The 14,078-nt window shown below is 49.9% G+C and overlaps 5 protein-coding genes across 5 annotated transcripts; 3 read left to right on the top strand and 2 right to left on the bottom strand.

Annotated features, from left to right (window-relative positions):
* Positions 1 to 118: 118 nt before the first annotated feature.
* EV420DRAFT_1480264 (uncharacterized protein) lies at positions 119 to 1,747 on the top strand (the record flags this gene model as incomplete). The annotated part of the gene is made up of 3 exons (XM_060469661.1): positions 119 to 175; positions 239 to 371; positions 414 to 1,747. The coding sequence occupies 3 exons, from the start codon at positions 119 to 121 to the stop codon at positions 1,745 to 1,747; spliced, it is 1,524 nt and encodes a 507-aa protein (XP_060330406.1).
* Positions 1,748 to 3,884: 2,137 nt separating this feature from the next.
* EV420DRAFT_415823 (uncharacterized protein) lies at positions 3,885 to 6,064 on the bottom strand. Its single transcript, XM_060482024.1, has 3 exons — positions 5,867 to 6,064; positions 5,543 to 5,808; positions 3,885 to 5,486 (listed from the first exon to the last, which is right to left on the bottom strand). Exons 1-3 carry the CDS (start codon positions 5,874 to 5,876, stop codon positions 3,900 to 3,902), a joined length of 1,863 nt encoding a protein of 620 aa, XP_060330405.1. The 5' UTR covers positions 5,877 to 6,064; the 3' UTR covers positions 3,885 to 3,899.
* Positions 6,065 to 9,479: 3,415 nt separating this feature from the next.
* On the top strand, positions 9,480 to 9,878 carry EV420DRAFT_1643448 (uncharacterized protein; the record flags this gene model as incomplete). Its single annotated transcript, XM_060477517.1, has 4 exons — positions 9,480 to 9,501; positions 9,563 to 9,721; positions 9,769 to 9,817; positions 9,869 to 9,878. 4 exons carry the CDS (start codon positions 9,480 to 9,482, stop codon positions 9,876 to 9,878), a joined length of 240 nt encoding a protein of 79 aa, XP_060330404.1.
* An 872-nt stretch (positions 9,879 to 10,750) lies between these two features.
* Positions 10,751 to 12,177, bottom strand: EV420DRAFT_1480261 (uncharacterized protein; the record flags this gene model as incomplete). The annotated part of the gene is made up of 3 exons (XM_060469660.1): positions 10,751 to 11,666; positions 11,742 to 12,100; positions 12,151 to 12,177. 3 exons carry the CDS (start codon positions 12,175 to 12,177, stop codon positions 10,751 to 10,753), a joined length of 1,302 nt encoding a protein of 433 aa, XP_060330403.1.
* Positions 12,178 to 13,112: 935 nt separating this feature from the next.
* Positions 13,113 to 13,782, top strand: EV420DRAFT_1546568 (uncharacterized protein). The gene has a single exon (XM_060473305.1). The coding sequence runs from the start codon at positions 13,409 to 13,411 to the stop codon at positions 13,709 to 13,711; it is 303 nt and encodes a 100-aa protein (XP_060330402.1). The 5' UTR covers positions 13,113 to 13,408; the 3' UTR covers positions 13,712 to 13,782.
* The last annotated feature ends 296 nt before the right edge of the window (positions 13,783 to 14,078 follow it).

Here is a 14,078-nt window from a genome sequence, read left to right as displayed (position 1 = left end):
GGCATCAGCGGGTCAAGTCATTCTGCAAACGCAAAGGGAGGAAATTGATACTATATTTCCAGCGGCGTGTGCCGCCTGTCGCTCAGGCTCTCCCCGAAGTCACCTATCTCTGCCTTCAATGAGATGGGTCAAGGGGAATCGTCGATCATCGTTCCAAAGCAACGGGCGTACACCGGTACAATAGCCTGTGATACCATCCCGCCTTGCTGACACTCCCTGTGCTACCCTCGGCGCTCAGGGCATCTTGGATCGACTCAACACCACACTCGGAACATCATACACCTTGGACACTCCATCCCTCTCTTCCCTTCTTGAAGAGTACACTACAAACAACTATGACTTTGGCATGGCGTATGGCTGCCTTCGCCTAAGTACTACGGTATACCTTACAAATGGAGCACTATACTAACTAGACTTTGTAAATGGGAGAAGGAGGACCGAGAGGAGCGACGAAAAGCACTCGTCGGGAGCCGGATCGTCTATCCATGGTTACCACCCCGACGCGTCTGGGATTTGTACAGTAATAGGGTGGTCCCTATGGTGGATCACGGACGTTGATGGGAAACTCCGCTGGCCTCAGCCAATATCGCACGCGTGGGTGGACGAGAAGGATCGCGCCGACATATGGACACCCATCAATGGATACGAATGGCCTGTTCCCATCCCGAAAGATAGTGACCTCAACCTGATCCGCATCGAGATGCTCAACCTCGGACTGGAGTACGTGTGGTTGGACGTTCTGTGTTTGAGACAGGTGGGTGGACCGGGGGAGGATATGCGCGCAGAGGAGTGGAAGCTGGACGTGCCCACGATCGGGTTAGTGTATTGTGGGACCGAAACGGTGGTGTGTTACTTGAGTGGGCTCGGCCGGCCTTTCAGTTTGAAAGAGGGTGATTTGGATAGCGACCGGTGTTGGTTTAGACGTGCTTGGACACTACAGGAGGTTGGGAACGAGATGGTGATTGCTGGGGATACATCGGATAGACCACTGCATGCCAAGCCAATAGATGAGGACGGGAAGTATGAGACTGAGCTACTGACCAGGTTCCACGCGGAGCAGCTGGAGTGTACAGAGGACATAAGAATGTGGGTGCTTCCGGCACTGAGGAACATGCAGAAACGGGTGTCGACGAACCCGGTGGACAAAGTGGCGGGACTGGCATTTGTCATGGACTCCGATTGGATACCGGCATATTATGAGAGCCAGTCTCTCGAGGAGGCATGGACAGCACTCGTGAATTCGATGGATGTGTGGTGTCGGGGGCGGCTGTTCTCCTTGTATCCTGAACCGGGAAATGCAGGCAGAAAATGGAGGCCATCATGGGACCAGGTTATGATGGAACCTCTGCCTGCATATCATACTGAATCCGCGATCTTTCTTTATCGGAATGAGGAGAAGGATGAAGACCTGTGTTATCCGAAGTGCATTAAAAAGGGGTTGGTGCGGGGGTTGGCTGTTGTGGAAGGGGATGATCTGCGTGGAGAGTTGATTGTTAAAGACAAGGGTGGAATCGAACATGGGTTCGAGGTCACCGTCCCCCACGCATACCCGATACCTGATGGCACTTACACACTGATTGATTCTCTCGATGGATATCAGTGTAACGTGCGCCATAGTTGGGTTGTTGGGCAAAGCCTGCCAGGCCGAAAGTTTGAGAAAGTGTCGGTGCTGAACACTTCTAAAAAAGAACATCGCAGGTTAGAGGATCTGTTTATTATCAAACGGCATCACTATATTCTTATTTGAGCGAGTACACATTGTGTAGTAGCTCTTCTTAACTCGAGTAGGTATCATGCAGCTGTTGTCAGGTATAAAGGCCAAAAACTCGAACTATGCTATAAAGTACTAGTTCTTTATATATTTATCGAAAATTAAACAAGGGGGGAATGGGGAAAATGCAAGGAGGAGCGTGAAATTATCTTGGTGAGAAGAGTCAGCTCAACATTGTGAGAGCACTGAGAGGTGCACAGCGTTTTGTTTGTTCTCGATAATCTCTACCGCAATCTCTGCCAAAAAGTTTCAAAGTAGTCATGCAAATGAGACTAAAGACAGGTGCTTATGCCAAGAGTTTCTTGTAAAGGTCCTGGGTCTGTCGACACATGAGAACACAGTTTTGAGGCTGACATATTCTACTTATCGTCTGGACTCTGGAAGGCATCCATGATGAGATACATAGTCAACATACTATTGTATGCCCATAATGATGCCCATGCAGCCGGCAGTGGGAATCGACTGTGCTACCAACACTTGAGCGGCTACACCCTCAAATAGACGTTGGACGATCCGTTTGTCCTGCTTATCCATGGCTTCGTAGGAATATTCAATACCTTCTTCGACGTCCGTCCCACAGATGGTCAAAATGAAACTGCGACCTCGACGTTAAGGAATATGTCTAGTTTGTAATCCACAGCGCAGTGGATAAGTAGTTCATTGACAGTGAGTCGACATTATTCCCGTGAAGGAGCAAAGACAACGGCACGTTTGGCGGATGCGTATTTGATGATGGCTGGCTTCACTATCGCCAACCTGATCATTGATACCAAAGCTTCGTAGTGCTAAAGAAAAGAAGAGCGTAGGTCAGGAAGAAATCAGCGTGCTGCACGGGACGGATAGAAAGCTGAGGCCAGGCCGGCCCGAAAGCTGTACGTGTCTGTTTGGTTTTGGTGACGTCACGCTTTTTCTTCTTCCCTACGACAAGCAATATTTTTTGTCCTTCTTGTCCCCTTCCATTTTAGCTGGTTAGGAGTGCTAAACACTCGAGACCAATGCCAATTTCCCCGTGACGGACGCAGCGCGAAAAACAAACGTCGATGTTGGTGGAAGATTGGACTCCGAGTCTGGAGACAGCGATGAGAACTCCCTGACTTGTGTGCGCAAGTTCATTCGGGATTCGCGTGCATGAGTGGACTCTAGAGATGCGGACGCTTTGAAACACAATCTCCAACTCGTCTCAAGGACTCTCAGAACCCCGACACATCCAACCTCGTCTTTGCGTCCTCAATCAACCCACCGCTGGCTCCCGCGACACAAATGATTTCACCATTACGATCGCGATCTTTTGTCAGACTGACCAAGAACCACTGGGTGGCGGGCCTACTTCCTTGACTCGTCGCATCGAGAACGGCCCAAGGGCGGCAGAACGCCAATAGGAGATGGAACCAGTGAACACCGCGTCAGTTTGCCAACTCTGGTGTCGAGGACGAGGTAGAATGGAGGGATGACGGGCGTTGTTAAGGAAGAGGAGGGAGAAGAGTTTGAATTTCGAAGAAACGAAGAGGGCGAGGACTGCATTTAGCGAAGAGGTACTTGTCATTGGTGGCGAATCTTCGCAATCCAAGGTCGTCTCCACGACGGTTCCCAGATCCAATCACTGCTGCCGACATCTCCATCCTTGGCTCCGACTCTAACCTTCGTACCCACTCGTAGAGCCACGACGAAAACCGCGACGTCATTATATGGTGTACCAAGCTCATGCGGAGCGACGCAGATGAGCACGTCAACGTTGATGTTGCTGTATACGACAAAAGCATGGGCTGGGTATCGTCAGACGAAGGCTCGCTCATCCACCATTTCCAAGCTTCATCACGTTTCAGAGCGAGCTTTGTACTATTGCGTTTGGTGTTGTTGGTATGGGCAAAGGATTCGCCAGCGTCTTTGCGGGGGTGACTGTACAGAACACTCGATACTCGAGGCGGTGTCAATGAGCAGAGCCCTCCAGGTCAGAAGGTTCGGGAGCTCGCAGACGAGTCGAAAGGACTTTTTACTTCATACCAACAGGCTTGTGAGCAGTTTATCGGAGCTAGGCGAACAAACTAGTCCAAAGAGTATATCATGTTCGTTCTATTATCTAGGTTGTAATATTCTATAGACTAGAAACTACCACACCACGTGTACTCACTCAAACAAGAATATACCGACGCTTTTCAGTAATATTCAGATCCCACAACCGTCCGCTTTCTTCCTCAGTCAGCTTGACTACAGACACTTTCTCAAACCTCTTCCCCGATAGTGTCCTCCCAACAACCAAACAGTTTCCCGAATCAGGGCAAATGAGCGTATACATGCCTTCAGGTATCGGGACCACGATCTTGAATCCACGTTCCACCCCATCCCCATCTCTAACAACCAACTCCCCACGCCCATCCAACCTTCCCTCAATACAATCCACCGTACACCAATTCTCATCCCCCTCCAAGTCAACGTTCACACCAAAAGTATACCCCCCATCCAGAGGCACCCTCATAACCTGGTTCCACGAAGGTCTCCACTTGGTACCAGCATCCCCCGGCCCAGCAAACCAGGCAAACAAAACCCCCCTCAGCCCCTTATCCATCGAATTCACCAGCGCAGTCCATGCCTCCTCGAGAGACTGGCTCTCGTAGTACGCCGGTATCGTCTTGGACCCAAGGAAACACGCCAGTCCCGCGACTTTGTCCACTGGGTTCGTAGACACCCGATTCTGCATGCTCTCCAGGACTGCGAATACGCCTTGACGGGGGATGTTATGCACCGACTGTAGGTGTTTGTGGAATTTGGTCAGGAGCTCGGTCTGATAGTTCCCGTTCTCATCTATTGGCTTGGCTTGCAGTGGTCCATCCAGTGTATCTCCAGCAAACACTCTCCTCCAACCAACCTCCTGTAATGTCCATGCACGTCTAAACCAGCTCCGGTCACTATCCAAGTCGCCCTCTTTCAAAGTCAAAGACCGACCCAGCCCATTCAGGTATAACACCACACGGGTCGCCCGATATACTGCTCCAATCATCGGTACGTCCAGCTTCCACTCCTCTGCACGCACATCCTCCCCTGGTCCGCCCACCTGTCTCAAACAGAGAACGTCCAACCACGCGTACTCCAAGCCGAGATTGAGCATCTCGATGCGTATAAAGTTGAGGTCACTGTCTTTCGGGATGGGGACCGGCCATTCGTATCCATTGATAGGCGTCCACACGTCGGCACGATCCTTCTCGTCTACCCACGCGTGTGATATTGGCTGAGGCCAGCGGAGTTTCCCATCAACGTCCGTGATCCACCATGGTACCACCCGGTTGCTGTATAGATCCCAGACGCGTCGGGGTGGTAACCACGGATTGACGATCCGGTTCCCAGCGAGTGCTTTTCGTCGGATCTCCTGATCTTCCTCTTCTTTTCTGCGGAGTAAACTCCGGATGGTGCTCCAGTCGCGGGTGTACCATATCGGCCGGAGACGGCTGTATGCCGTACCAAAGTCGTAGTTATTCGTGAGGCAGTCTGAGAGGAGGGAGGAGAAGGATGGGGTGTGCAGGGTGTGGGATGTCCCGAGTGTCGTGTTGAGTTGGTCCAGGAGGCCTTGGAGACCGAGGGTTGTGCAGGGAGTGTTGGCGAGGCGGGATGGTATTACGGGCTTCCTACCGGTATAGGATCGTTGTAATGGAACGATAATCGAGGATTCTGCTTGGCCCATCTCGGTGAAGGCGGAGATGGTGACTTCCGGAAGAGAGAGGTCCTAGAAATACTATGTCATCGATTTCTCCTTTATTGCCTTGGCGGCTGGTGACTTGCCCTCGGAGGCCGTAGTCCATCGTCATCAGACTCGAGAAAAGTACGTGCATCCATGATAGAGGGACGCAAGCGGGCGACGAGTCTGGACCAACATCCTCTGGCGTAGAATTGCCGTTTTTGTGACTCAGACGTGTTGTGATTCTCATCGCGTTCAGATGTGTCGTCTGTACTTGTCCGAGCAGTCAGAAAGACGGAGCGGGAGCGTATGTGGTTCCAAATCGACATCACGCCACCGAGAATCCACTGGTATAAGGCCTTGTACCGTGCTAATGTCGTCGTACTCGGTATCAGAAATGAGAGGGCTTAGTGAAACGTAGCACGTACTGATTCCCATTTTTCAAGCTATGGAGAATATGCAGTTGAGGGTAAGGTGTTTGGTGTGGCATCAGAGCTTGAATTCATTTCCAGGCGGCCTATAGGGTTGATGCGAGGTCTCCGTGTGTTAGATGCTAGGCCCTAATTGGGAAGCTCGTCTGTCATCCAGGGGCTGCCGGCCATCGTTCGAGTTCACGTATACCGCGTCTGGCTCTGACGCAGAGTTTGGATGCATGAGACGGCGCGGGCCCGAAGGCTGATCAACGCATAGATAGGGAGAGAGTAACGTCACACTTCTCGACTTCTTTCCTACTTCCCTTCCCCAACGATTACGCGCAATTTATGACTTGCGGCAAGCGATTCTTTCTTCTCACTTTATACAATTATGACCTTGTATGTATCACAGCTAACGCTGACCATCAAACACTCGAGACCAAGACAAATTTCTACGCGAAGGGCACGCACTCAGAAAATTAGACGTCGACATTGTAAAAGATTTGACTCTGGCGATGACGGAGATAGGAACTGGTCGCAGTGCAAGTTCATTCTCTCCGTCTTCTATGACATCCATCCTCTCACGTTGAGGTACGGGTTTGGTGCTAAAACGGAAAAGGGAAAGGTGTATCGAAAAGGTGACAAGAGTCCGTACATCCTCCCTTCCTTCTTCCAGCTTCCACGTTCAACCATACTCACTCTTACCTAGCACGATCTCATTCATCTGCGTTAGCACGACCGTCACTTCCGCCCACTACGCCTTGGCATGCATCACTCGATACTCGACGGCAACCAACATATGATACATGCTCTCAGCAGGAGATGATTCCGACCCCAGGTTCGGTATCAAGCTTCAAGGCACGTTTTCAGAAGGGGGAGATGCGGAATCCTCCTCCGCTACTATCAGTTCTCGCTCTCGCTGTTCAACACGACTTCATACCTGCGTTCAGCATCAACATATAACCCGTACGGTGTAACGTCTCAGCCGCATCAGCCCGTCCATCACAGCTATCCTCTTCCACGCCTCTGACTTACGCCGATAATCATGACTTCTCGACATCATACGACATACCCTTCGCCACCAGTGTCCAGGCTGGACTCAACATGTATCACTTGCTATGAGATCGTGAGGGTGTTAAGGGCATCTTCACAGGCTAGATGGACTTCTTCGGACATGCGATGACCAGGAGAATTACAGAATAGCAAACTCGTGCTAGGCGTTTATCGTTTATCCCTTTAGTCCGTAGTCTCCTCTCACCAACGTTCTCTTCTGACTTGCGAATACAGGTCTATTTCCTCTCAAAACTCCCTAGTACTGTTCCCTTAGCACTCGGAATAGACGTCTTCAACCACTCAGTGTAGGACCCGTTCGATGTGCCCCAGTTTTGGCGGAACGCGTATCGTCGCGGTCGTCCGAGGTGACGTCTATGATGTGTAGAAAGTCACACATTGTACCTGGTGCAGATCGCTGGTAAGGCCTTTCTTCAGCATATACAACGTTTCGCTAATATCTTCTCTTTAGCGTGGCCATTTCTACACGTTGATATGGGACAGAGTCACATTCATACCTCAAGTACGAACACCCTCGAACGAATCGCACCCGACCCTTTCTCAGCACACCCATGGCGCTATTTCTTCTCTAGTTCTTACCGCAGACCGGCGAAGAGAGCGAGAACTGGATAGTGTTCCTCCTTCACTGACTGGTCGCATTGATCCACGAGTCGGGACATCCGAGGACTGCCCAAGGACGAAAACGAAGGCAGCAGACCGCCAATGGGAGATTGAAGAGGTCATTGGACCTAACGGAGCGGGGGGTTGCAGAGGACGACGGGTCGACGTTGCAAGGTTTCCATGAAGAGAAACAATAGGACGAGGATGAAGAAGACTTTGAGTTCAGAGATAGTCAGACGGCGGGGATGGCGAGGACGGCGAAGTTGCACTTGAAGACGGAGGCAAAGCTAGAAAAGGGGCGCCGGTCATCGTCTCCTCATGACGGCCGGACCCAATCGCTGCTGCCGACAAAGCTTCCTCTGTTCTCTCAATTCTTGGCTCCGAGTCCAACCTTCATCACTGCGAAAACCAGCTCATGGGGCTCTTGCTTTCATATCACGACAAATCTCCTTAAAAACCACGACATCATCCTCTGGTGTACCCAGCCCATGCACAGTGATGTGGATAAGCGCGTCAACGTCGAAGCTGCTATGCACGAAATGGCCATGGGATAGATTTTTCGCGAACTAGCTGGAGATCGTCGGACGAAGGCACACCCGCACACCGTTCCTGAGCTTGACCGCGTTCAGAGAAAGCTCTACCCTATTTCATTTGGCATCGATGAGTCCATTCTTATTTACATGCCTATCAGCGCTGGAAAGGTATGCTTCTTAGGTTGCATCTTGATTTCATCGCTGACTATCCCTTTACATAGACCAATGTTGCTACGCTTACGATCCTGAACTAGTTTTCCAAGTTTCATGATGATGCTACCAGAACTTCCGACCTTGACGCATTCAAAATCATCCACATGTCCAAGCAACGGTCCGTAGGCTTAAAGTGCTTGGTATCAAAGCCGGCGAACTTACGAGCGACTCTCAAATGACAAAGCAACAGATTGTCGAACATCCTCGTACCAAGAATTTCCTTCCCCACTTCCGTCGTCCGAACCTTCTCTACGGTTCCCATCGCCTTAGAACTCTCGTGTCAAGAACAAAGGCCGAGAACTTGTATGTATTCGAGACACCCTTTCCCAGGGTGAGGTCGTAAAACCCTTGCGTTGGCAACAGGGCTCACTATAGGACTCTGTCTTGGCCGGTGTTTTTGGTATATGTAAAGGATTCATCGGCGTCTTTGTTTGAGGTGAATGTGCAGAAGACGCGGTAGTCGAGGTTGAAGCAGCAGGCGGTGTCGATGAGCAGAGCTGGTAGATGTTGACCGGGACAGAAGGTTCTGGAGCTCGCAGACTCGGTTATACTTCCAGAGCTCGTAGCCGAATCGAAAGGACATTTCTATTTCGACGCTTCGTGCCGACCTCAGCAATAGTTCATCGGAGTTAGGCAAACAAGCGATACCATGTAACGCACTAAGCCTTCGACGAGAAAGTCCTCGGTCAGGCTAACCCTAGTTTACGTGCACTCACGAAAAGAGATAGCAGGACGGCGACATTCCTGAGGGACATGGCAGGTGGATAAGGAGACAATCACCCATTTCTTCAAGCTGACAGCGATACACAGGAATTTCTGACCGAGAAGCCAACAACATCACGAAACCCAACCTCCACGATCTTCTTCCTGTTGGTGTCGGTATCCATTATGCTGGTATGTCGTGCACGGAAGATCGTTCCCTGGTGGAGCTGTTTGCGAATGGATCTGTTCAGGTTCTCGTGTGTATTGCGACGCGTCAATCTGCTAGTACATGCCGTCGTCATAAAGGGAACGCAGATCTACAATCTGGAGAAGGGTCGTTGGGTTGAGTTGTCTTCGCAGGACGTGCTCCAGAAGCTTGGACGGGCAGGTCGACCGCAGTATGTCAGCTGATCGGTCTTCGGGGTGATTCCAGAGTGTCGAGTTGTGTCGCATTACTATGTAACATATAATTCGATGATGGTGTGTACAACCAGCATCTGAAACCGACAATGTCGACTCTAGAACTGTTCCGTGTGTTCTCATTGTCCAATGAATTCAAGCTGTTATCGGTATGTTCAACCATTCTAAATAGTTCGTCGTGTCGATTCCGTTGTTTGGGTCCATCAAGAGGAGAAGGTAGAGCTTGCAAAACTGTTAGAGTGTGTCCCTATCTCTGTGAAAGAAATGGTGGAGGAGCTGGCCACCAAAATCAATGTCTTTCAGGCCTACATTTCTCAACTGAAACTTGATAGTATGTGAAGTTGTTCTTTACTCTTTGTAGGCTAACTTTGTATCCAGGGTTTGTTCTTGTTGCTGACATGTTGTTTGTTCAACAAACAGCTGAGTGGTATGCCTATTTTCCTTTTGATTTTCAGGTGTGCTGACCAATTATTAGAAGCGATCTCTGAAATGTGTCTGAAACATGGATGGGTGGTCCTGGTGAAGGCAACTCTTGACCTCTGAAGAATAATAGAAAAATGAATGCATGTCATGCCTTGTGCTACTCTCTTCCATGTTAATGTTTGCTTTACATCAGGTGGGGGTTGATGACACCTCTCTAATTCATATGCCAGTATGCCTAACTTCTCATCTAGATACTTTCCCCATATTCCTTATCTTTATCCTTGTCTTTCACTTTTCTCAGTTCCTCCATTATTGGATTTTCAATGAATATATAGAGCTATGTGGTACATTGTAGTATAGCTCAGGTTTTACAATCAACCAGTCTTTATACTTACCAGTGACTAAGTAGTAGTCACTGACTATGTTGGCCCCTCAAAAGAGTATCTTCATCACCCTCTCAGATAGGCATAATAGCCATTTGGATCAAGAATAGTACTTTAAGTACTTTAAAGCCACTGCACAATATGTACTTACTCAAACAAGAACATACCGACTTTTTTTAATAATATCATTGAAATCCTCTAACCAAATCCATCCTCCTTTATCAGGAATTTCCAACATGGCCACTTTCTCAAACCTGTTTCCCAACAGTCTTCGTCCAACAACCCAATAGCGACGACAGACAACTTCAAAGTAGACATGATTTTCCCTTGAGTGGGTGCAAATTAGTGTGTACATGCCATCGGGTATTGGGTACTTATGGGTAGCCATGATGTTGAATGTATGTGCGAACCCATATTTATCTTCAACAATCAACTTCCCATGTCGGTATTGGTCAACCCCTTTCACAACAGCCAACCCCTGCACCAACCCCCTTTCAATGCAGTCTGCATCACACCAATCTTCATCTAGTATTCCATTCCGACCAACCCCAATGTCAGGGGTCAAGTTCAACCTGAGGGCCAGGATCAATGTCAGGGTCAAGGCCAATGTAAATACTGGGGCCAGCATTTGCAAGCAGAGGCTTTGTCATAACCTGATCCCATGATGGTCTCCATTTTGTGCCTGCATTTCCTGGTTCAGGATACAAGAAAAACAACTGCCCCCGAAGCCTCACATTCATTGAATTCACTAGTGCTGTCCATGCCTCTTCAAGAGACTGGCTCTCATCATATGCTGGTATTGTATGGGACCACATAATAAATGCTAGTCCTGCAACTTTGTCCAGTGGATTGGTCGACACCCGATTCTGCATACTCTCCAGGGCCACAAATGTACCCTGCAAAATGGAATCCATAGACTGCAGCTGTTTGTGAAACCTGGTCAGTAGTGCAGTCTCATACTTCCCATCCTTATACTTGGGATGCATTGGTCCATCCAGTGTGTCCCCAGCAATCTCTCTTCTGAAGCCAACCTCCTGCAGTGTCCATGCACGTCTAAACCAACACCGATCACTGTCCAAGTCACCCTCCTTCAAACTCAAAGGCTGACCCAGCCCACTCAAGTAACACACCACCACTGAATACTTGGCAGAACATTGATACACTGCTCCAATGGTGGGAACATCTAGTTTCCACTCTTCTATGCGCATAACCTCCCTCTGTCCCCCCTTCTGTCTCAAACAGAGAACATCTAACCATGTATACTCCACTCCAAGATTGAGCATCTCAATACGAATAAGCTTGAGGTTGGCATCTTTTGGGATGGGAACAGGCCATTCATATCCATTGATGGGTGTCTGCACATTGACACGATTCTTCTCATCCACCCATGCATGAGATATTGGCCGAATCCACTTATGAGGGGGGTCATTAACAGAGATGCCCATGTTCCATGATGGCACCACCCGATTGCTGCACAGATCCCAGACACGTCGAGGTGGCAACTCTGGATTGACAATCTGATCACCAACAAGTGCTTTTTGTCACATCTCCCGGTCCTCCTTTTCCCATTTGCGCAATGTGCCTCGTATAGTGCCCCAGTTGCGGGTGTACCATATCCGGCGGAGGCGCCCATATGCCATGCCAAAGTCATAGTTGTTTGTAATACAGTCTTTAAGAAGGGAGGATAGGAATGGAGTGTCAAGGGTGTGTGACGTTCCGAGTGTGGCGTTGAGTTGATCCAAGAGGCCTTGAATGCCGAGGGTAGCACATGGAGTGTCGGCAAGGCGGGATGATATCACGGGCTTTCTACCGATGTACGTTCGTTGCAATGGAACAATGATCGACGATTCCACCTGGCCCGTCTCAGCGAAAGCAGAGATGGTGACTTCGGGAAGAGAGATTTCCTAGAGATGTGTTATCAATTTGCCCTCTGTTTGTTTGCTGACTGACTTACCCTCGGCGGACGCCAAGGTTCCATCATGACGGCGGAAACTGATTGGTTGAAGATCGTGGACGGTGCTAATGTCGTTGTGCTGAGTACTCAAAATGAGCGGGATTAATGATACGTACTATTCCCCATTTTTCAAGCCCGGAAGGGTATGCAGTCGAGGGAGTGCGAAACGAAAAGGGGTTTGTCTCGAGGCAGGCAGGTGTCACAATTTGAACGAGGCTGCTGTGTGTAAACAACGTGGCAGAAGTCTTCGTCTTCTCGAGATCATGCACCACAAGGAGCGGATTGTTTCGCTTGGATCGGGAACCTCGGCTTGGAGACTGGGAACAAGTTCGTTATGGAAGGCCGCGATCCCAGCAGATGTGCCGGAAGAATGGATGGTGTCCGAATGGCCTGTTGTAGTAGGGGACCTGTCGTGCTGGGTAAGTTGTGTTTCGCAGGAGCTTTGGATAATCAGATCGTCAGTAGCGCAATCTTCAGAGTCAGCTAGGGTCATCCAACCGTAACCAGCTAGACCTATAACCGATCGTCTTGAATGGGAGGCTTGAGCTCAGATTTGGCTGATACATTTTCGCTTATCTCACACCTTCCTAAATAGATTTTGATACCTAATTGGGGACCCGCGTGTTGCGTTGCTCTTCATGCACCACCATCATCCGAGTCGCGACACGCTTTCTTCGCGCCTAGCTGCCACGACTGTACAAAATCTTCACGCCTTCTGATTTTCTTCTACGACTGTATTCTTTCACCTTTGGACTGTCACTGAAACGCTTGCCACTCACGAATGTCTGGAACAGTACTATCTTCTGCCTGCTCTCATTCAATTCATTCGTTACGGTTATCTCTTTCGATACTCTACTGGTACCTCATTAAATCCTTGCTTACATCCTTCTTGTCGGCTATTATCCTTCTCATAGATGACAATTTCCTTGCGACTTTCAGATAAGACAGGACTGGACCTTGGAATATTACTGATTTACGTGCATGACGTGTGGTCCATGTTGGTGAGAATGCGGAGGCGGCTGTAGGCGACCCGTGTGGTGTTATACCTGAATGGGCTAGGTCAGCCTTTGTGTTTGAAGGAGGGCGACTTGGATAGTGACCGGAGTTGGTTTAGACGTGGAGCGCTTACCCATCTACTGTATCCTTGCTACCCAGTCACAGTCGACAGCCCAAACAAATATTTTCCCCGGTTATTTGTGTTCCTATAACACTGTTAACCGTATGCGCAAGCTCAGAAAAAATAACGGATGTCCCTGAGATGCTACCGAGTCCCCGATATAGTACACCCGCGACTGGAGCACCATTCGAGACTTGGAAGAGGAGGACCAGGAGACCCGCCCTCGTAGGGAACCGGATCGTCAATCCGTGGTTACCACCCCGACGCGTCTGGGATTTGTACAGCAACCGGGTAGTCCCATGGTGGATCACGGACGTTGATGGGAAACTCCGCTGGCCTCAGCCGATATCGCATGCATGGGTGGACGAGAAGGATCGCGCCGACAGGTGGGTGGACCAGGGGAGGATGTGCGTGCGGAGGAGTGGAAGCTGGACGTGCCCATGATTGGGGCGGTGTATCGGCCGTGCCAAAGTCGTAGTTGCGTGAGGCAGTCTGAGAGGAGAGAGGGGAGGGATGGGGTGTGCAGGGTGTGGGATGTCCCGAGTGTGGTGTTGAGTTGCTCTAGGAGGCTTTGGACACCGAGGGTTGTACAGGGAGTGTCGGCGGGGCGGGATGGTATCACGGGCTTTGTACCGGTGTATGCTCGCTGTAATGGAATGGGGATCGAGGATTCTGCTTGGCCCGTCTCAGTGAAGGCGGAGATGGTGACTTCAGGAAGAGAGAGATCCTGGAAATACTACGTCATCAATTCCTCCTTTGTTACTTTGGCGGCTGGTGACTTACCCTCGGAGGCCGTAGTCCATCACCATCA

The sequence above is a fragment of the Desarmillaria tabescens genome (assembly GCF_030435595.1).
Source record: "Desarmillaria tabescens strain CCBAS 213 chromosome Unknown EV420scaffold_19, whole genome shotgun sequence".
NCBI classification, from domain to species: domain Eukaryota; kingdom Fungi; phylum Basidiomycota; class Agaricomycetes; order Agaricales; family Physalacriaceae; genus Desarmillaria; species Desarmillaria tabescens.
Note: the sequence above shows the minus strand (reverse complement) of the source record. Positions and strands in the feature narration are given on the sequence as shown.